At 42.5% G+C, this 22,517-nt stretch overlaps 1 protein-coding gene across 3 annotated transcripts in view; it reads right to left on the minus strand.

Moving 5' to 3' along the window:
• Positions 1–3,731: 3,731 nt before the first annotated feature.
• Positions 3,732–22,517, minus strand: part of zmynd12 (zinc finger, MYND-type containing 12) — a 30,148-nt gene continuing 11,362 nt past the window's right edge. The window contains exons 4-8 of one of the 3 annotated variants that reach the window (XM_041206370.1): positions 13,245–13,414; positions 12,349–12,471; positions 9,762–9,888; positions 6,682–6,827; positions 3,768–4,064 (exon numbers count right to left, since the gene is read on the minus strand). In XM_041206370.1, coding sequence (XP_041062304.1) covers positions 3,903–4,064; positions 6,682–6,827; positions 9,762–9,888; positions 12,349–12,471; positions 13,245–13,414 — 728 coding nt within the window. In that variant the 3' untranslated portion in view covers positions 3,768–3,902. Of the gene's footprint in view, positions 4,065–6,681; positions 6,828–9,761; positions 9,889–12,348; positions 12,472–13,244; positions 13,415–22,517 lie in introns of all 3 variants that reach the window. The other 2 variants (XM_041206372.1, XM_041206371.1) reach the window with 2 other exon arrangements.

Genomic DNA, 22,517 nt, shown 5'->3' on the forward strand with positions numbered 1-22,517 from the left:
CAGCGAACATCCCCACTTCTGACCTTATGATGGAAGGAAGGTCATTGATGAAGCAGCTGAAGGTGGTTGGGCCGAAGACACTACCCTGAGGAACTCCTGCAGTGATGTTCTGGAGCTGAGATGACTGACCTCCAACAACCACAACCGCCTTCCTTTGTGCTAGGTATGACTCCAACCAATGGAGAATTTTCCCCCTGATTCCCGTTGACTCCAGTTTTGCTAGGGCTCCTTGATGCCACACTCTGACAAATGCTGCTATGATGTCAAGGACAGTCACTCTTACCTCACCTTGGGAATTCAGCTCCTTTGTGCATGTTTGAACCAAGGTTGTAATGAGGTCAGGAGTTGAGTGGTCCTTGCGGCACCCAAACTGGGCATCGTGAGCAGGTTATTGCTAAACAAGTGCCGCTTGATAGCACTGTTGATGACCACTTTCATTACTTTACTGATGATGGAGAGTACACTGATGGCTGGGTTGGATTTGTCCTGCTTTTTGTGGGCAATTTTCCACATAGCCGGGTAGATGCCAGCTGTACTGGAACAGCTTGTCTACGGGTGTGGCAAGTTCTGGAGCACAAGTCTGCAGTACTATTGCCGGAATATTGTCAGGGCCCATAGCCTTTGCAGTATCCAGTGCCTCCAGCCGTTTCTTGATATCATATGGAGTGAATCAAATTGGCTGTGATGCTGGGGACTTCCGGAGGAGGCTGAGATGGATCATCTACTCGGCAGTTCCGGCTGAATATCGTAACAAATGCTTCAGCCTTATCTTTTGCTCCTCCATCATTGAGGATGGGAATATTTGTGGAGCCTTCTCCTGCAGTTAGTTGTTTAATTGTCCACCAACATTCATGACTGGATGTGGCAGGACTAGAGCTTAGATCTGATCTATTGGTCATGGGTCACTTAGTTCTATCACTTGCTGTTTATGCTGTTTGGCATGCTAATAGTCTTGTGTTATAGCTTCACCAGGTTGACACATTTTTAGGTATGCCTGATGCAGCTACTGGCATGCCCTCCTTGTACTTTTCATTGAACCAGGGTTGATTCACTGGCTTGATGGTAATGGTGGAGTGGGGGATATGCAGGGCCATGAGGTTACGGATTGTGTTCGAGTACAATTCTGCTGCTGCTGATGGCCCATAGCGCCTCATGGATGCCCAGTCTTGAGTTGCTAGCTCTGTTCAAAATCTATCCCGTTTAGCACAGTGCTAGTGCCACACAACACAATGGAGGGTATCTTCAATGTGAAGGCAGGATTTTGTTTCCACAAGGGCTGTGTGGTGGTCACTCCTACTGTTACTGTCATGGACAGATGCATCTGTGGCAGGCAGGTTGGTAAGGAAGAGGTCAAGTATGTTTTTCCCTTTTGTTGGTTTCCTCACCACCTGCCACAGACCCAGTCTAGCAGCTTTAGGACTCAGCCAGCTTGGTCAGTAATGGTGCTACCGAGCCACTTTTGGCAATGGACATTGAAGTCCCCCACCCAGGATACATTCTGCGCCCTTGTCACCCTCGGTGCTTCCTCCAAGTGGTGTTCAACATGGAGGAGCACTGATTCACCAGCTGAGGGAGAGTGATACGTGGTAATCAGCAGGTTTCCTTGCCCATGTTTGATCAGATGCCATGAGACTTCATGGGATCCATAGTCAATGTTGAGGGCTCCCAGGGCAACTCCCTCTGGTCTGTATACCACCTAGCCACCACCTTTGCTGGGCCTGTCCTGCCGGTGGAACAGGAGATGGCGGTCTCTGGGACATTATCTGTAAGGTGTGATTCTGTGAGGAGCACTATGTCAGGCTGTTGCTTGATTAGTCTGTGAGACAGCTCTCCCAATTTTGGCACTAATCCCCAGATTTTAGTAAGGAGGACTTTGCAGGTTCAGCAGGGTTGAGATTGCCATTATAATACAGAGATAAAAACAAAAAACTGCGGATGCTGGAAATCCAAAACAAAAACAGAATTACGTGGAAAAACTCAGCAGTTCTATTGAAGGGTCATGAGGATTCAAAACGTCAACTCTTTTCTTCTCCGCCGATGCTGCCAGACCTGCTGAGTTTTTCCAGGTAATTCTGTTTTTGTTTGAGATTGCCATTGTTGTTTCCATTGCCTAGGTTGATGCCAGGTGGTCTGTCCAGTTTCATTTTTTTTGTGACTTTGTAGCGGTTTGTTACAACTGAGTGGCTTGTTAGGCCATTTCAGAGGCCATTTTGAGAGTCAACTGCATTGCTGTGGGTCTGGAGTCACGTGTAGGCTAGACCAGGTAAGAACAGATTTCCTTCCCTAAAAGGCACTAGTGAACCAGCTGGGTTTTTACAACAATCGACAATAGTTTCCTGGTGTTGATCAAACTTTTGATTCTAGATTTTTATTTAATTCAAATTCCACCATCTGCTGTGGTGGGATTTGAACCCCGGTCCCCAGAGCATTACTCTGGGTCTCTAGATTACTAGTCCAGTGACAATACCACTATGTCATCACCTCCCCCAATAAATTGAACTTGAGGTTTACATGTAGTGAGTAGCTGTTGTAGTAAGAAGTGTTGTTCCTAGATGTAATTTTTCCTTAATTGTAGCTCTTAATCTGGTAAAATATACCTGTCAGCTGATTTCAGTTTGTTTTGATTGACTTTTTACACATTCCTACGTATTTCCTGGGCTATTATCATAGTGCTGCCCGACTAGTGCTTGGTTGAAGATGCTAGGTTTCAAATGAGATGTTAAACTGAAACCTGGCTTGTTGTTTCTAATGGAAATTCACAGTCCCCTTGTGCTTTTCCAAGAGTAATGAGCTTTTTAGTGTCCAAACCAATATTACTCCCGCAACCTAAAAAGAGTAATTGGAAATTCATTTAATTGCTATTTATGGGATTTTTCTGTAGATAAAATGGTTAGTGTTTGCATAATAGTAGAATCGTAGAATGGTTGAAGACAGTCGGCCTGTTGTGTTCATGCTGGCTGTCTGTAAGAGCAACTCACTCAGCTAGTCCCACTTACCCACCCTTTCCCTATAAACTGCAAATGTTTCCCCTGCAGATAATTATCCAATTCCCTTTTGAAAGCCACGATTGACTCTGCCTGAGAGTGTGGTGGAGGCAGTGCCAGGTTCTAACCACTTTCTGCATTAAAAAAATAATAAATTCCCCACGTCGCCTTTGGTTCTATTGCCACTCCTCTTAAATGAGTTCGTGACCCTTCCACCAATAGGAACAGTGTCTGTCTATTTTCTTTATCCAGATTTTGAACACCCTCCATCAAATCTCCTCTCAACCTTAGCTTCTCTAAGCAGAACATCCCCAGCTTCTCCAATCTATCCGTGCAAGTGAAATCCCTCATCCTTAGAATAATTCTTGTGAATCTTTTCTGCACCTCTGATGCCTTCACATCCTTGCTAAAGTGTGGTGCCCAGAATGGAACATACTACTCCAGTTGAGGCCAAACCAAAGTTTCATAAAATTCATGGTAGCTTCCTTGTTTTTGTATTCTATGACGCTATATATAAAGGCCAGTATTGCTTATTAACTGTGTTTTAAACTTGCCCTGCCATCTTCAACAATTTGTGCACATACGCCCCTAGGTCCCTATACTCCTGCACCCCTTTTAAAATTATACCCTGTATGTTGCCATTCCTGGTTCTTCCTACCAACTGTATCACTGCACTTACCATAAATAATTTTTGAGATGTTTGAGACATAAGGTGCTATATAAATAAATATTTTCGACACAGTGGCATGTTATTTGCTACGTGATAACGGCTTTTAATTGTCACAGTTGAAGTTTGCATCCCCTGACTTATTGTAATCTCTGTTCCTATGTGTTTTTTTTCACCACTGCCAAGTGAGTATATAAAAATGCAACCAGTGCTCCATTTCTTTTTACACTGAAACGTAGGCATAACAACTTTTAGCATGAGTTAGCCCACGCATAAGGGGATGGTCCCTTTTCTCCAGGATATGAAAGTGCCTTTTCAGCCATCTCGAGAAGCCGAGAGATGCTGGCAATCTCTTTCTCATTGTGTGAAAGTGACTGGCTGTCCTCCAGGGCCAGTTTTGCATATTCAACTGCCTGTAACAAGAAGAGAGACAACCTTGCATTAAAGGAACATCTGACATTCCTTTAAAAAAAACAAGGACTAAAGGAATCACTCTTGCTTCAGTACAATACTTCTAATGGTCCATTCTTGCCCTCTTATGAATACATAAAAAATGGGAGCAAGAGTAGGCCATACATGGCACTTTGAGCCTGCTTTGCCAATCTGTAATATTCTGGCTGATCATTTACATCAATTCCACTTTGTTGCCCTATTCCCATAGATCTTGTTTCCCTTAATGCCCCCAAAATCTTCATCTTTATACTCATTGACTGAACATCCACAGCCCTCTGATGTAGAGAATTCCAAAGATTCACCACCTTCATAAGGAGAAATTCTTCATTCACAGTCCTAAATGGCTCACTCACTATCCTAAAACTAAGATCCCTAATTCTCGATTCTCCAGCCTGGGGAAATAGCCTCTCGCACTTCATCTTTGAGAGGAAAATAAACTTACTTGTAGCACCAGGGTCTTGCCAATATGATCTCACAGATCATTGAAATATACTACAAAATTGATCAACAGCTTACTGTTAAAATTCCCTGGGCTGTGTATTTTGTTAATGTTGTCAGTGTTATGGCTCTTGAAGACAGGGCAGTATGAATTTCAGGATTTCTTTTGAAAACATTTCTATTATGATTCCCTGATGTAACAATGGTCAATAATCTTATGCCAGTTGCTAAACTATAGAGAAAGAATAGGATGGGAAACAGACTCGTGACAAACCACTACCACTGTGATCAGAACAAAAGGACAATGGATTTAGGTGAGTCATTGATCAGTTATACTTTCACATGGAGTTTGAAGAATTTACTGTAGTTGTAGCAAATGTTGCAGGTTTTTGACCAAGGGCGTTATTATAGTATTCAAAACCTTGGAACTTTTATGAATGGGACTGGTTATAACACAACAACAGAGATTTACTTGGTTATGAATTTTTCCCCCAATTTTTGCACTAATGCACGTGTGTTTCTCAAATCGAAAGACTTAATTGTTTTAAATTAACATTTTCACTAACCACCTGAAATGGATTCACCCTTTTTATGAATTGCATGCAGATTCCTGCACAGTTTTCCTTCGATATACTTTGAAGATTCATCAATATGTTGATTCTGTACCTAATAAAAATGCAGTTTTGACTGGAAGTTTTGTTTTTATTTCCTCTCGTTTTTGGTGTCTCGTTTCAGCTCCTCTTTCTGAACAAATTAAGTGCTTTGGGTAACCTTGGGTCTTGTGGGAGACCTCTGAACCTTCCCAGGCAATTACACTTCTGAGTTCAAATGAGTGCCCTCTTCACCTGTTATTTAAGTTTCCTTTATGATCTGGATTTTTAAAAAAAAATGATCAATGCCTTCTTACGGATTCTATAGAAAAGGCATCGGTGGAGAAAACGGGCAAATGAACATCTTGGGTACTTTGCACGCCTGAAATATTAACTTGTCTGCTCTCTCCATGGATGGTCCCTTCATCATCTCTTTGACTCTTGTTGAAGTACAGGTTCACAGGTACCACCAGCTTCTTGATAAACAAAGTGGCTATTCCTAGTAGGTGAATTTAGCAGTGAATGGTGATAAGTGACTGGGTGTGCTGCACTATCGGAGGGACTGTCTTTTGGATGTAAAAAAAAAACATGGCACTGTGAAGAGCAGGGAAGTTCTCCCCAGTATCCTGACTAATATATATCCCTCAGTCAACATCACGAAACAAATCATTTGGTCACTATTACATATTTGCTGTTTGTGGAAGTGTGCTGTGTGCATACCGGCTGCCGCATTTTCTATATTAAAACAGTGACTACACTTCAAAACGTAATTCATTGGCTGTAGAGTGCTTTGAGATGCCCGAGGGTTGTGAAAGTGATTCAATAAATGCAAGTCTAATTTTTATTTAATTATAACAGTCTAGCAATCCAACCTTCAGGTCAATTTAGTCCAGTATCACACCGAATAGTGTTTTTAATTACAGATGGGTGATCAATGCTGTTGGAAGATTGAATGGGGGTTGTGCTCCACTGTGCAATCTTTAACCATGCCATAGGGAGGTGAACTAGGAACATTAAATGGCATTTCTTCTGCCCTTCTCATGTGATGTGATGATGTAATTGAAAGCACTCTCCCCTAAATAGAAATTTGCCTCCTTTCCCAAAGATGCTAACTCACCTGCAAACAAATCCAGCTCTTGGCCCATTTGGCCAATTCTTCTCATGAACACAGACATAAAATGCCACTTTGAATATGAGCTATTTTCAGTAGGGACACTGGACCAGTTGAAATTTGCTAAACTGGTGCAGAATCTTGACACTCTAGATTTTCCTGACTTGGTATATGATGATGTTACCCACCCTGCCATTTACCTTTATGTGGTACTATTATAACGCAACAGGATCTTTTTAGCTCATCATTTGTGGCCTTTTTTGAGGTTTAATTGCTTAGCAATTTGACAAGAGCTTCACTTAGTCTAGCAATTTGGCAAAATAGATGAGTGCGGAAATTCATGGTTACTGTTGTCAATGATCAAGTTTATTCTGATGACCATCTAGTCATCAGCATATGTTATAGTTGCATCTCCTGAAAGGGCAACGTGAAGCTTACCTTTCTAAAATCCAAGAATAGGTAATAAAGCATAGCCAGGGTGAGAGCAATTTTTCCAATTTTGCCTTGTTTCGGAAGGTACTCCTGGTTTCGCAGGTCAAAAACTGCATGCAGGATTTGAACTGCTTCTGCTTCCTGGGCTTCATCTTCAGGAAACACAGAGAAGTTGTATTTAGAAACAGAATCTCATTGTGCGGGAAAGCTGATGTAACCATAACCCTATAGGTTTACAAGAGAAGAAAAATAGAAGTTACAGAAATGACCTGCCTACTTCCCAGCAGCTGCTAACTGATGACATGAATTCCAATTTAATATCCTATTAATAAGAGACATTAAAGTAAGATTCAGCCCTCCTGACAGCTTACTTAGTAAAGGCAATTTGTATCAAGAAAGTTTCAGATTTGATTCTTGGCAGTTCTACAATTAGTTGTAAGTCTCCCTGGAGATCAGCCAGGATTTCCCTCCCTTGTTGTTATAAGATGACTTTGCTGGTTTTCATGTGACTATTGCTGGAAAGTCATTTTTGTGTGGATAATGGCTGAGAAATGGTAGACATGAAAAAGTTCAGTAGCATTTTGGGTTTTATAAAAGGACATAGAGTACAAGAGGTAATTAAAACATTGCACAAGACAATGGTTAAGCCATATTCACAGTTCTATGGGTTTAAAATGGAGCTTCTAAAACCGCACAAGAGCGCAATGCATATTTGTTAGTATATTAGGGACGAGAAACTAGAGTTCTGACTATTTCCACATAAGCAGAGATTTTTTAAAGTCTTAAATTATGAAGGGACTTGTTGGAATTAACAGGGAAAAATTATTTCCTCTGGTTGGTCTGTGATGAGCGAATATCAATTTACAATAGTTAGGGAAGAATAAGTGCCTTTTGTTATGATCCTGGATCAGACACTCAAATTTTTTGGTGTGATGTTGTCAGGGACCAATTAACTTTTTGTTTAAAGTAGCAAAGTTTGAGATTCAAGGCACTTGCTAAGAGAGGAAAGCCACATGATTCCACCAGTATTGAACAAACAAAAATAAACTTTACTACTATGCAAGGTCAGAAAGATAAAACAATTTATAATATCTACTTTATACTCTAACGTTCAGGGTTAATATAAGGTAAATGTATGTGAATTAACAGGCAAACTGGCTGAACACACCACACTTGCCCAATAAATGGCAGATGCAACCAAGACAGATTCCACAGATTTCTCAATCCACCCTGACATCAGTAACTCTGAATCAACTAATCTCACTGAAACACTATCTCTCATGAGGGATTCAAGTCTTCATTTTCAAAGGTCTAGCCTTGGAATTCTCTCCAGGTGGCCTCAATGCAGGGTTTCAATCTCTCCTGAGGCTCCGTTCCCCTGGATTCCCAAGCCTGCATTCCAGCATCAATTCATAAACACAGCTTCAGCTTTTTGTCAGGCCAAGCAGAACACTACTGCTCCAAAGGGTTACCTTCGCCCCAACGGCCTGCGACATAGAGTCACCAACCTTCTGCCTCCTTTGATTGCCCGGGCTCCTCCTGAGCCCTCTCCACTCAAGGATAGCCAACTGCAGCTCCTTTTCTGCTTGGAGTCTCTTTCTCTACTCCTTCTTAATTGGGACCTCTCCCTGTCCCTTGCCTGGGATACTTCTTGATTATGATCCTGTTTTTGTGGCATTTTACTTTTGCATTGGACCTATCCTCGGCCCAAAGAACCACAAAAGGGCTGCATTGCACATGCGCCACCTGCTCCCAACCACACGTGCGAAATTCCCAAAACACAGTGAGAGTTGCAGTTCCCACACACCCCCGGTCAGGAAGCAGGTGAGTTGGGATTTCTTGACAGTTTATACAGAATGGTTATAGCATGGAATGCATGCCATCGAGAGAAGGTGAGACCAACAATAGATAACATTTGAAGTAGTGAAATTAGTTCTGAATTGCTCTTACAAAGAACTAGTTGATTGGCTTTCTAGCTGTTCTTATACTGAAAGGATCAGGCACGGCTGTGATGGCTTACAATGTCAAGTAATCTGTGTATTCATTATCTGGGTTCATATGTGAAGAATGGTCATTTCTGTGAAGTATCAAAGGATTGTCCACTCCAGAGGAACTACCACAGCAAGAATTGTGACCAGAGGTGGAGGGAACAAAATTGGAACCAAATGTAGTTTGCTTTTGTTGGGAGTGGCATAAGTTTTTCCTTCACTTACCCACATGTGGTTCCAAGGGATGGAGGCATCCGATTCATAATTATTTATCAATACACTAATACAAACCCAACACATACATGCTACTTATTGGTGGTGTCAATTATACAAGCAAACTCATCAGGCCTCCATTCTTTGCTCACAGTAATCTTATTAAAACTAATTAAGAATTCAGGAGGTACACGGATGTGTGGTGCCTTCATTCAGTTTATTGTGCAGGGTAAGCATGATGTTAATTGTCCAATGAATGTATAGTTATGCATGTCTGTGAGGATAGTATGTAAACACGTTAGTGTTTATGCAGGCTACTTCCCTTGACTCAGTGTATGCTCATTAGCAATATTATCTATTACTCTCTGGATATTTCACACGCATGTTTGACAAAACTGGCCATCAGAATCTTAAAAAGACAAGGATATGAGTTTTCTAAACACACTTGAAAACTTTTTCTATTCTTTGAACCCTTCCACCAGATATCTGTATGCCTGTCCAGCAATAAACATTCGACACTTGGGCAATGCTATACTTCTCATATTGGACACACAGCGATATTAAACTATGATATAATCCAGTTTAACTCTTACTGCTATAATCCTACATGTAGGCTGGTGACTATTCTACCTAGCTTACTGGTCATTACAGTTTGTTAGGTACACCAGAACATTATTCAACATCATTTTGTTCATCGCTTGGACTGGCTAGTCAGTAATTATTCTGAATCACTGATTTTTAGATGGGAGAAAATTTGAAAAAGCCAACCCTGTGATGTAAACCCTATCTGGCATGTGGCTGGTTTTATTTCCTGCCAAAATCACTGTTGTGTGTGTAAATACCGTACTTTAAAGAAACAATTAAACCATGTTGTAGAGCACAGACCGAAAACATCCTCCAATTCCAAAACAGTGGTGCCTGGTTCTGGTGAACTGATGCCAGCTTTCCACAGTGTTTTTTGTATCTCTGTCTCAACCAGCTCACCCAGGAAAGTGTTCCAGATATTAGTTACCTGTATTGAAAATATGAATTATAATTCTGTTTAAATGCAACAGGATATTTAACTACCTTGAATTATTTTAAATATTTTTGTTCGCTAATTAATAAATTTACAAGTCTAATTAGTGTACGCAGCTCACTGTTAGAATAAAAATCACTTCTCAGTAAGGAACTATAGGCCAGTTAGTCTAAATTCAATAGTAGGCAAAACACTAGAATATTATTAGGGACATGGTAACAGGATGCAAAATCATAATATGATTTAAGCAGAGTCAGCACAGATGTATGGAAGGGAAGCTGTGTTTGACAAATCCATTGAGTTTTTTGAGGATGTAACTAGTAGGATGAGCAAAGGGTGCAGTGTATTTGGATTTTCAAAAACCATTTGACAACCTTTGCATGGCAACTTATTACACAAAATTAGGACTCTTGGGACTGAGGTAATATTAGCATGGATTGAGGATTGTTTAATGAACAGAAAACAGGAACTAGGAATAAAAGGGACATTTTCAGGTTAGCAAGCTACAACCAGTGGGGCAGTAGACTTAGATGAGGGGACTGAGTATAACGTATCCAAAAATTGGAAATGCTCATCAGATCTGGCAGCATCTGTGAAGAGAGAAACAGATTTAATGTTTCAGGCCAATGACCTCTCGTCAGGTGAGAAGTCATCAACTGGAATTGTTAACTCTGGCAGCATCTGTGGAGTGAGAAACAGATCTACTGAGGATTTCCAGCATTTTCTGTTCTTGTATCCAAATTTGCTGATGTTACAAAGTTAGATGGGTAAGTAAGTGGTGAACAGGAGGCTGTAGAGGTATAGAGACAGATTGGGTATGTGGGCAAGAACATGCCAGATGAAATACAACAAGGCAAAGTATAAAGTTATCCACTTCGCTAGGAAAAATAAAAACAGAATTTTTTGTGAATGGTGACAGACTGGGAAATGCTTGAATTCAGAGGGGCTCTAGTGTCCTTGTACACTAATCATAAAAAGTTAACATGCAGGTACAGCAAGTAATTAGGAAGGCAAATGGTATGCTAGCTTTTGTTAGCAAGAGATTGAAGTGTAAGAGTAAAGAAGTCTTACTACAATTATACAGGGCATTGGTGAGGCCAAACCTGGAGGACTGTGTACAGTTTTGGTCTCCCTACTTATGGAAATGACATACATGCCCAAGAGAGAGTGCAACAAGGGCTATATCCTGGGAGGAGGGGAACTGTTCTATGTGGAGTGATTGAGTAGACTAGGCCTATATTCCCTGGAGTTTAGGAGATTGAGAGGTAATTTAACTGAAACATATACAAAATTCTTAAGGGGCTTGACAGGGTAGACACTGAGAATCCAGAATGTGGGGATCACAATCTCAGAATAAGAGGTCAGACATTTGGGACTCCCTCAAAGGGTTGTGTATCTTTGAAACTCGCTCCACTAGAGAGCTGTGGATCTCAATCATACAGTATATCCAGCACAGAGCTTTATAAATTTTTGGGTACCAGGGTAATGGGCTTAGTGATGGAAGGTGGAGTTGAGGTAGAAGATAAGCCATGATCTCACTGAATGGTGGAGCAGGCTGAAAGGGCCAAATGGCCACCTCCTGCTATTTCTTGTGCTCATTAAGTACCTCTGCACTGAATCCCAATGTTGCCAAATTCATTCCCTTACACTGCCATTGTGTAGTATCCAAATGGACCCTTTGCATAAAATTTATGATCCAATCATAAATTATCAAATACACTCTCCTCTGGCAATTTATACGCTCATTATATTCTGGGTAGCTGCTTTCCCATTTCAGATCTAATGTGAGTGCCAGGCACCCACCAAACACATTTAGTTTGGTCAGATATAGATGCAGGGGCTTTTTCTGCCCATTTACATCAAATACTCCCAGGTTAGGTGTAGAATAAATAAAGCTCCCACTAAGCCTCTACCCTGCAACCTCAAAAAAGAATGCGGACTATGAGTGCCTTCCTCTCCATCAGAAAAGGCTTCATTTTTTTCTTGAAATGGAGAATTTATTTGCAGTAAAATTGAAATAATGAATGCGGCCCAAGAATTAAATTAATGGGCCCCAGCCACTTAGTGGGATTGTTCTGCTACCTGATGCTGGTATAGCTCTGTCTTGTTAGCACATTTCACCTGGGTATAGTATCAAGTGCTACAATTGGCATTGGTGCCCCCTGGCTCAGGGGCATAGGAAGTCATCCAGAGTTGTTCCTCCAGATCACTGTCAGAAACCACCTGAATTTATGTGAATATCAGGTGGGGCTGCAACAATCCTCAATGGTTGAAAAACTGCAAATACCAGGTTTCATGGGAAAAATGACAAGCTTGATAAAGTAACAGCAAGAGACAAGTGTTCCCAAGGAACTGTGCTCTCGTATCCATCAAAACCTAACACAGAGGTAAGAAAATTGATTGTTTAGTCCTGAAGGTGTTGATCACATTGGGGTGTGTGATACTGATACTTACCTCCGAGTACAGCGAATCTGCTATGTCCATCTTTTTCATTCTGTAAAACACGTTAGCCATGTGAAAGTACCCACCAGCTGTGTGAACATCAGATGCACTAAACACCTGAGTAGCATGGTAAATCTGTCAAGAGTAAATTTCTGCACTTAGTTTCTTTCAAATGGAAAATGAGGCAGCTTTCATAATGCAGGATCCATTCATCACTGCATTTTATCTTATTACATGCAAATAAAATAGAAATATTCTCAATGATATTTTGCATCTGACTGTTGGGCTGAAATGGGAGTGGACAAGCAAAGTGGTTTGCAATAGTGATGCAAATTGAGATCATTTGTCTGAAAAACCATCCAGCCTGTGTCAGTCAAAAGGACTGAGTGGATTTTTTGATGTATATGACAGCATTATGCATTAAGCCCTATTATATCAAGATAAAATAGGCTATCTCCACACTTCTGAATGTGCAAACGTTCTTACTCAGGAATAAGTGTCTACCATTGAGCCACAGCACAGGCAGCCTGCAGCACAAAAAAGTGCCTAAATATAGGACAGAAATATTAACAGGAAGAAAATGAGATGTTTGGTCTCAACATTGTCACCAGCTTCAATAATTCTCTCAACCAGACAGAGATTACTGCCCCCTTCATCAAATACCATTTTCTTGGCCAAGGAGCCAGAGTGTTATAAACCAGATCCCTGATAGAATCAGCACTTTTAGAATAAGGGATGGAGGAAACTGAGGTGGGGGTGGGAGGTCGTGGAGGAATTAAAAGAAAACTATCTAATATGTTGTGTATATGCATGCAGTATTTCAAAATTCAGAAGTCCATTCTATTCATCTTATCCAAAAGCTTAGCTGAAAACGCTGCTGTTCTCTGACAAAACTCTCAGCTACTTACATCATCAGCAAAGTACCAGAGCGCTTTCTCATTGTCGCCTTTGGCTGTGTACAAGAGGCCCAAGTTTCGGTACAATTTGTATTGGGTGGCATTAACGCACTCTGTGGTCCTCATCACTGTCCACTGAGCCTGAGCGAGGTATTCTTCTGCTTCATCTAACCGCCCAAGGCCTGAGCAACATTCAGTACACAAAAACGTTGAATTACTAATTGAACGTAATAGATTAATACAACTGTTATATATTGGAAGTAGCCAGGAACACATAGGAACTAATGTGTAAATGTTCCGGGGGCCACATTTCACAGCTGCACCACAGACTGATGAGATGTGTATAGAACCAGTTCAATCCAGACCTTGTACTGTACAAGGCAGCATAGCAAAATTACACAAAGAGTTTCTGATCTTTCCAAGTTTAAAATGTGATTATTAACAACATCTGAGAACCAAAAGATAACAAGAACATATAGTATGGTGGCAGCAAGTAAATTAAATCAATTTAGTGCTGACTTGGAAAATTGACTCACATTAGTGCCAGAAGAAAAACTTACTGAATTGTGTGAGAATGAAGCGAAATGTCGACCGACACAGTAATGAATGCATAGGTACAGCTTACAATGAATTGGGAAGCTGATGATGTTATAGAGGCATTTGCAAAGTTTAAATAAAAGTGGAGATTTATAGGATCGTAGAAAGTTTACGGCATAGAAAGTGTCTGCGCCGGCCGAAGAATGAGCCATGCAGCCTAATCCCACTTTCCAGCATTTGGTCTGTAACCCTGCAGATTACAGCACTTCAGGTGCATTTCCAGACACCTTTTTTTGTTTTTATCTCTGTGTTTAATTGACTGCCACTGCTCTTCAAGAAATGCCTACCTCCTTGAAGAAGTTCTGTTCCTCTCTGCGACAAGATTTCCGTATCTCTCTTTTGCCCTGCTCACCTTCCTTGCTTTCCATTTCCCTCCTGGTGTTTGACAAGGTGTTTACTAAAACCCGCTTTCACAGCCACATCTCCTTTCTCAGTGACTGTCTCCATCTCCGACTTACCCCACGTGGATTTCAACTGAAATTCCACCCCTCATGTTTCGAACCCACCCAGGATTACAGGTATCTCCGGGACATAAAACATTTCTTAGACTGCTGTTCCTGTCACATTCTGAAATCCACACTCAGTGCCATGCACCGCCATATGAACACACTCGACCTCTCCCTCCAGCAGCACCGCCGTACCCTTTTTCAAAGCTGCGCATGCCCCCAGTTTCATTTTATCCTTCGGCTCATCCGACGCCTCAACAAGAAACTTTTTCTTTCTCTCAAGTGCTAAGGAACGCAAGCTCCAACAACTCATCGACACCAACACCCATCTAGGACCCTCCACCCCGGCCTATCCCTCCGTCCCCACCCCATCTTCCAATCCCAACCCCAGCCGTGTATTCACTATACCCCCTGACCTTCCCCTCTCCGATGCTGAACGTTCAGTGCTCAGCAAAGGACTTAGTTTCATACTCTTACGCCCTCACCTCAATGAATTTCGGGCTCGGCATGATGCTGAACTCTTCTTCCGCCATCTTCGTCTCCGGGCTCACTTCTTTGGGCAGGAGTCCTCTCCCAGTTCAACGGATCCTTTTACTCATCTCCAATATTCTCCCTCCACCTGGACCCCTCCCTCTGGATTCTTACCTTCTCTCGATCTTTTCATTGAGAACTGTCGGCGCGACATTAGTCGTCTCAATTTCTCTGCTCCTCTCACCCATTCTAACCTGTCTCTCTCTGAACTTACTGCACTCCATTCTCTCAGGTCCAACCCTGACATTGTCATCAAACCCGCTGACAAGGGTGGTGCTGTTGTTGTCTGGCGCACTGACCTCTACCTCGCGGAGTCTGAGCGTCAACTCGCAGACACTTCCTCCTACCTCTCCCTGGACCATGACCCCACCACTGAACATCAAGCCATTGTTTCCAGGACTGTCACTGACCTCATCTCCTCTGGGGATCTCCCTCCCACAGCTTCCAACCTGATAGTCGCCCAACCTCGGTCAGCCCGCTTCTATCTCCTACCCAAAATCCACAAACAGAACTGCCCCGGTAGACCGATCATCTCAGCTTGCTCCTGCCCCACAGAACTCATTTCTCGTTATCTTGACTCCCTTCTCTCTCCCCTTGTCCAGTCCCTTCCCACCTACATCCGTGATTCCTCTGACACCTTACGTCACATCAACAATTTCCAGTTCGCTGGCCCCAACCGCTTCCTCTTCACCATGGACGTCCAATCCCTCTACACCTCCATCCCCCACCAGGATGGTCTGAGGGCCCTTAGCTTCTTCCTCGAACAGAGGCCCGAACAATCCCCATCCACCACTACTCTCCTCCGTCTGGCTGAACTTGTTCTCACGCTGAATAATTTCTCCTTCAACTCCTCTCACTTCCTCCAAATAAAAGGTGTGGCTATGGGTACCCGCATGGGCCCCAGCTATGCCTGTCTCTTTATGGGGTACGTGGAACATTCCTTGTTCCAGTCCTACTCCGGCCCTCTTCCACAACTCTTTCTCCGGTACATCGATGATTACTTCGGTGCTGCTTCATGCTCTCGTCGGGACTTGGAAAAATTTATTAATTTTGCTTCCAATCTCCACCCCTCCATCATTTTCACGTGGTCCATCTCTGACACTTCCCTTCCCTTCCTTGACCTCTCTGTCTCAATCTCTGGTGATAGACTGTCCACCAATATCCATTACAAACCCACCGACTCCCACAGCTATCTCGACTACAGCTCCTCACACCCCGCTTCCTGTAAGGACTCCATCCCATTCTCTCAGTTCCTTCGCCTCCGTTGCATCTGTTCCGATGATGCTACCTTAAAAAACAGTTCCTCTGACATGTCCTCCTTCTTCCTTAACCGAGGTTTTCCACCCACGGTCGTTGACAGGGCCCTCAACCGTATCCGGCCCATCTCCCGCGCATCTGCCCTCACGCCTTTGCCTCCCTCCCAGAAACATGATAGGGTCCCCCTTGTCCTCACTTATCACCCCACCAGCCTCCGCATTCAAAGGATCATCCTCCGCCATTTCCGCCAACTCCAGCATGATGCCACCACCAAACACATCTTCCCTTCACCCCCCCATCGGCATTCCGTAGGGATCGCTCCCTCCGAGACACCCTGGTCCACTCCTCCATCACCCCCTACTCCTCAACCCCCTCCTATGGCACCACCCCATGCCCACGCAAAAGATGCAATACCTGCCCCTTCACTTCCTCTCTCCTCACCGTCCAAAGACCCAAACACTCCTTTCAAGTGAAGCAGCATTTCACTTGCATTTCCCCCAACTTAGTCTACTGCATTCATTGCTCCCAATGTGGTCTGCTCTACATTGGAGAGACCAAACGTAAACTGGGCGACCGCTTTGCAGAACATCTGCGGTCTGTCCGCAAGAATGACCCAAACCTCCCTGTCGCTTGCCATTTTAACACTCCACCCTACTCTCTTGCCCACATGTCTGTCCTTGGCTTGCTGCATTGTTCCAGTGAAGCCCAACGCAAACTGGAGGAACAACACCTCATCTTCCGACTAGGCACTTTACAGCCTTCCGGACTGAATATTGAATTCAACAACTTTAGGTCGTGAGCTCCCTCCCCCATCCCCACCCCCTTTCTGTTTCCCCCTTCTTTTTTTTTCCAATAAATTATGTAGATTTTCCTTTTCCCACCTATTTCCATTATAAAAAGAGAAAAAGAAAAAGAAAATTATTTATTTTTTTTAACATCTTTTATGCTCTCCCCACCCCCACTAGAGCTATACCTTGAGTGCCCTACCATCCATTCTTAATTAGCACATTCGTTTAGATAATATCACCAACTTTAACTTTAACACCTATGTGTTCTTTTGTATTATTGCTGTTGACATCTTTTGATGATCTGCTTCTATCACTGCTTGTTTGTCCCTACAACCACACCCCCACTCCACCTCTCTCTCCGCCCCCCACACACACACCTTAAACCAGCTTATATTTCAACTCTTTCTTGGACTCGAACTCAAGTTCTGTCGAAGGGTCATGAGGACTCGAAATGTCAACTCTTTTCTTCGCCGCCGATGCTGCCAGACCTGCTGAGTTTTTCCAGGTAATTCTGTTTTTGTTTTTGTTTCACCTTCTAAATGAGTTGAGGATTTCTGTCTCTACTGCCCTTTCAGGCAGTGAGTTCTAGATCTTTATAACACTCTGCATAAAAAAATTTCCTCCTCTCCCCTCTAATCCTTCTACCAGTCACTTTAAATCTATGCCCCTTAGTCACTGACCTCTGCTAAAGTGAATAGACTCTTCCCATCCATTTTATCCAGGCCTCTCATAATTTTGTACATCTCAATCAAATTTCCCCTTAGCCTCCTCCATTCCAAGGAGAATTACCCCCAGCCTATTCAAGTGATATTCAGTAGATTCCCAAAAGGCACTTGCAATGGACAGAGGGTCACCTATATCCTTCTGTGGGCAGGAGATCTCAGATCAAATTTATTTAACAGCCGAGAGCTTACTGAAGTGGACAGCAAAAACCCTGACAAAATTATCGAAAAATTCAGCACCCATCTCCAGCCAAAATTGAATCATTGGATCTACCGGAATGAATTTCAAGGCCACCGACAGGAATTAGGTAAGCCTATTGATAACTTTCTATCATGATTAAAAGATGCAGCTACAAAACATAAATTTAAAGATACAGATGTAAAGCTGATTGATCAACTAACTTGGGGTTCTATACACCCTAAAGTACAGAAAGCGCTAATTGGGAAGGATAAGCTCACAATAGCGCAGGCTGTAGACACTGCCAGAGCCCATGAAGCCACGTGCAGGCAGATGAAGACACTGACTACCCAAACAGCTAGCCTTCTGTTAAACCAAGAGAAAGGCAGCAGGATTGATGCAGTGCAGCAGAAACAAAAGAATGTACACAAAAAAGAGAGAAAGACATGCAGGAGCTGTGGACAACCACATGAATTCACAGGCAGAAGAAAATGTCCTACATGTAGATCAAGCTGCACTGCTTGTGGAAAGGTCAATCACTGGGCAAAGATGTGCAGAACAAAAGGAGAAACTGATAGGCAAGGCACCAGAGCAACAGGTTGAATGGACAGGAACAGAAATAAAAATATCCACACCCTGGAAGATGACGGAGAGTCTGAGAACATGATAGACATAGGAACCACACAACTGCGTGAAATGGCTGGATGTGACAGTTCCCAGAGAAAATAAATTCACACAACCCTTCAGATCAGGAAGGCAGTGAGAGAAAAGCCTACAACAATAAATCTGAAGGTGAAGATTGATATCGGAGCACAGAGTGACATCATCCTGCTCAGACTATACCAGAAGATCTTTCCTGGAAATTTGGAAGAAAATGGTTATCCAAAGAAGTGTTCTGAAACTGGGCAACATCATGCTAACAGCATACGGGGAAACTGAGATTCAACAGCTAGGAACAAAACAAATCAGAGGGACACACTTAACTGTTCTACATCACTGAAGCAGATGGTCCTCTTATGCTGGGGTTGAGCAGTTGTGAGAGCTGCAGATTATCTCAGTAAACCACAAGATAAAGGAGGCAACATTGAGGGTTGAAGAAAGTACACCTGTTGAAAAGTGCCCTCCAATCATTTGCAAAGAAGTTCTGGTGCAAATATATCCAGAGTGTTTTGATGAGACAGTTGGATGTTTTGAAGTACCACATTACTATTGACCTAGTGATGAAACCAGTGATTCATCCCCCATGTAAAAGTACCCATGGAACTAAAAGGAAAGCTTGAAAGAGTGCCTAAAGATGGAAGAGAGGAGTGTGATCACCAGAATCATAGAGCCTACGTACAGATTAAGTAAATTCCATCGTGGTGAGAAAGAAGCCAAATGGACGGCTAAGAATTTGCCTGGATCCCAAAGATCTTAATCAAGCTTATAAGAGGGATCACTACCCCATTCCAACATTGGAAGAGTTCACACCAGCACTGGCAGGAGCAAAGGTTTTCAGCAAACTCAATGCCAGAAATGGCTACTGGAGTGTGAAATTAGAAGCAGAATCTTGGTGCTGACTACATTCAACTCATCCTTTGGACAATCCAAATTTCTGCATCTTATCTTTGGGCCTTAAAGTGAGCCAGGATGTGTTCCAGCAGAAAGTAGACGAGACATACAAGGGATACAAAGGAGCAATCGGTATAGCAGATGTTATCCGGATATACAGGGTAGATGAAAAAGATCGTGACTACCATCTACACAAAGCCATGGAGACAACCAGGAAAGCTGGGACCAAGTTAAACAGAGACAAATGCATTGCGGAGGTGACCGAATGCCAATTCTTCGGAATGGTGTACACACCTGACAGCATCAAGCTGAGCCCTGAAGGAATAATGGCTATCTCTGGGATGGAAGCGATAAGAGATCAGAGAGAAATGAGGAGTTTCCTTGGTTCGATCCAATACATAAGCTCCTTCATACTGCATATGTCAGAGCATACAGCAAACCTGTGGGAGCTGATGAAAGGAGATATAGAGTACCGGTGGTCAAAGTCACACAGCAGGAGTTTTAACAAACTTAAAAAGGTAATATGTCAGGAGACAAGTCTGTCATATTACGCCAGAAAGAAAATTGTCACTCTGCAAGTGGATGCTTCTACAAAAGGACTGGGAGGGAAAGCCAATAACATTAATGTCCAAAGCTCTAACCTCAGCTAGGACCAAGTATGCTAACACGGAAAGAGAGCTTTTGGCAGTCATGTATGGATGTGAGAAGTTCCATACATATCTCTATGGGAGAAAGTTTATTATTGAGATGAACATTGTCCACTGGAGCAGATCTATAAGCAGAATCTATGAAAAGCACCAGAAATACTACAGAGGTTACTCTTGAGGCTTCAGAGTTACAATTTCACTCTAAAATACAAGCCAGGAAGAGAAATAGTGTTTGCACATACCCTATCTTGGTTGTCGTCACAGGAAAAACAGGAGATAGAAGACCTAGGTATAGAGATCCATCACCTATTGAATGTAACACACTGAAACAGAGTCAAATTAGAAATGAGACCAGCAAAGCCAAGGAGTTACAGATGCTCTCTCAGCAAGTGATCAAACGATGGCCTGATAAGATACAGCATAAACAGTCAGTAATACGGCAGTATTGGTCTATCAGAGATTACATCTTATTGGAAGATGGTGTTCTGCTAACTGGATCCAGAATACTCATACCCAAAACAATAAACAATGCAGGAAGAACTTCTCCAGAAAATACATGAAGCTCAAAGCCAGTTCAGCTGCTGGATGGGCATATAGAGAGGAGCCAGTGGCATAGTGGTGATGTCACTGAACTAGTACTCCAGAGGCCCAGGTTAATGCTCTGGGGACATGGGTTCAAATCCCACTATGACAGCTGGTGGAATTTAAATTAAATTAGTAAATATTGAATATAAAGCTAGTCGCAGTAATGGTTACCATGATCGATTGTTGTAATGCCCTTTAGGGAAGCAAATTTGCCATCCTTACCTGGTCTGACCTATATGTGACTCCAGGCCCATAGCAATGTGGCTGCCTCTTAACTGCCCTCTGAAATGGCCTAGCAAGTTAGTCAGTTCAAAGGCAATTAGGGATGGGCAACAAATGCTGGCCTTGCTAGTGATGCCCACATCCCATGAAAGAAAAAATACATAAAGACATTGAAAATATGATGTGTACATGCAATATATGCCAGAAGTATGTCAAAAGGACTGACATATTGGTGGATTGGGCAGACAAATGGCAGATGAAGTTCAGTGCAGAGAAATGTGAAATGATTCATTTTGGCAGGAAGAATGTGGAGAGACAGTAGGGGAGAAACTGCAGGAACAAAGGCATCTCGGTGTAGATATACATGTCATTGAAGGTGGCAGGGCACGTTGAGAGAGCAGGTAATAAAGCATATAGTACCTTAGGCTTTATTAATAGGGGCATTGAGTACAAGAGTAAGGAGGTCATGTTAAACTTGTATAAGACACTGTCTGGTTAGGCCTCATCTGGAGTTCTGCATCCAGTTCTGGGCGCCATGCTTGAGGAAGGATGTGAAGGCTTTGGGGAGAGTACAGAGGAGATTCACAAGAATGATTCCAGGGATGAACAACTTAGCTATGAGAATAGATTGGAGAGGTTGGGTCTGTTTTCCTTGGAGAAAAGAAGGCTGAGAGGAGGCGTGCTGGAAGTAATCAAGATCCTGAGGAGTATGGACAGGGTAAATAGTGAGAAACTGTTCCCTCCCAAGAGTTCATCGAGAACTAGAGGGCGCAGATTCAAAATAATGGGCAAAAGGAGTAGAAGTGACGTGAGGAAAAAATTTTCACCCAGAGGGTGGTTGGAGTTTGGAATGAACTCCCTGAAAGGGTAGTGGAGGCAGGTTCGATCGAGGTATTCACAAGAGAATTGGATTGCTATCTGAAAAGGAAGAATGTGCAAGGTTATAGGGATAAGGAAGATTGCTCTTTCAGCAAGCCAATGCAGACTTGATGATCTGAATGGCCTCCTGCACTATGAAGATTCTGAGATTCTGTGAAGTACAGAAACACACAGCAGAAAGAGGATAGCTAATTAAGTACCACTTAAGCAATACCGTGATTAATATTTTATAAAAGAATACATGCTATAAAAGTTTCTAAGAAGGGGTTCAGTTTGTTTCCAAAAGTTGATTGATAATCTTCTTTAGTTTATAAAAGTTAATGACTGGAACAGCTACATTGTTAGGGCATTCTGTTTTAAAGAAACAGGGATGATTTAGTATTATTTGTAAATATCTGTAACTAGCTAGGAACTATGTGTTATGTGTAAGTGTTCCAGGAGTGACATTTCACACCTGCACTAGATACTGATGTAATATGTACAGAACCAATTCAATCTGATCCTTCTACTGTACAAGGTAGCATGGCAAAATTACACAAAGTGGTTCTGATCTTTCCAAGTTTAAAGTGTGATTATTAACAACAAAAGACAAGAACACAAAGCAACATCAAACTAAACAATATAAATATATCTCCCCTAAGATCTCAGTCAGTGAAGGTATTATTAGAGGTAGCACTAAGCCATGGAGGTCTCACCACTCCTGATTACCATCTAGTGACACTTGCCAGAAAGTGTGCATGTTTGCATGTTAGGTGATGTCGGCATCAAGTTCTGTGGTGCTGCCCAATAGTCTGCTGACACTGATCGTCTCAGCTCATACATGAAGAGCTACTTGGGTGAGGATAGAGGACTGCTGGAACCAGGTGAGAGCACCTTACTGAG

The sequence above is a fragment of the Carcharodon carcharias genome, chromosome 15 (assembly GCF_017639515.1).
Source record: "Carcharodon carcharias isolate sCarCar2 chromosome 15, sCarCar2.pri, whole genome shotgun sequence".
Classification (NCBI taxonomy): Eukaryota; Metazoa; Chordata; class Chondrichthyes; order Lamniformes; family Lamnidae; genus Carcharodon; species Carcharodon carcharias.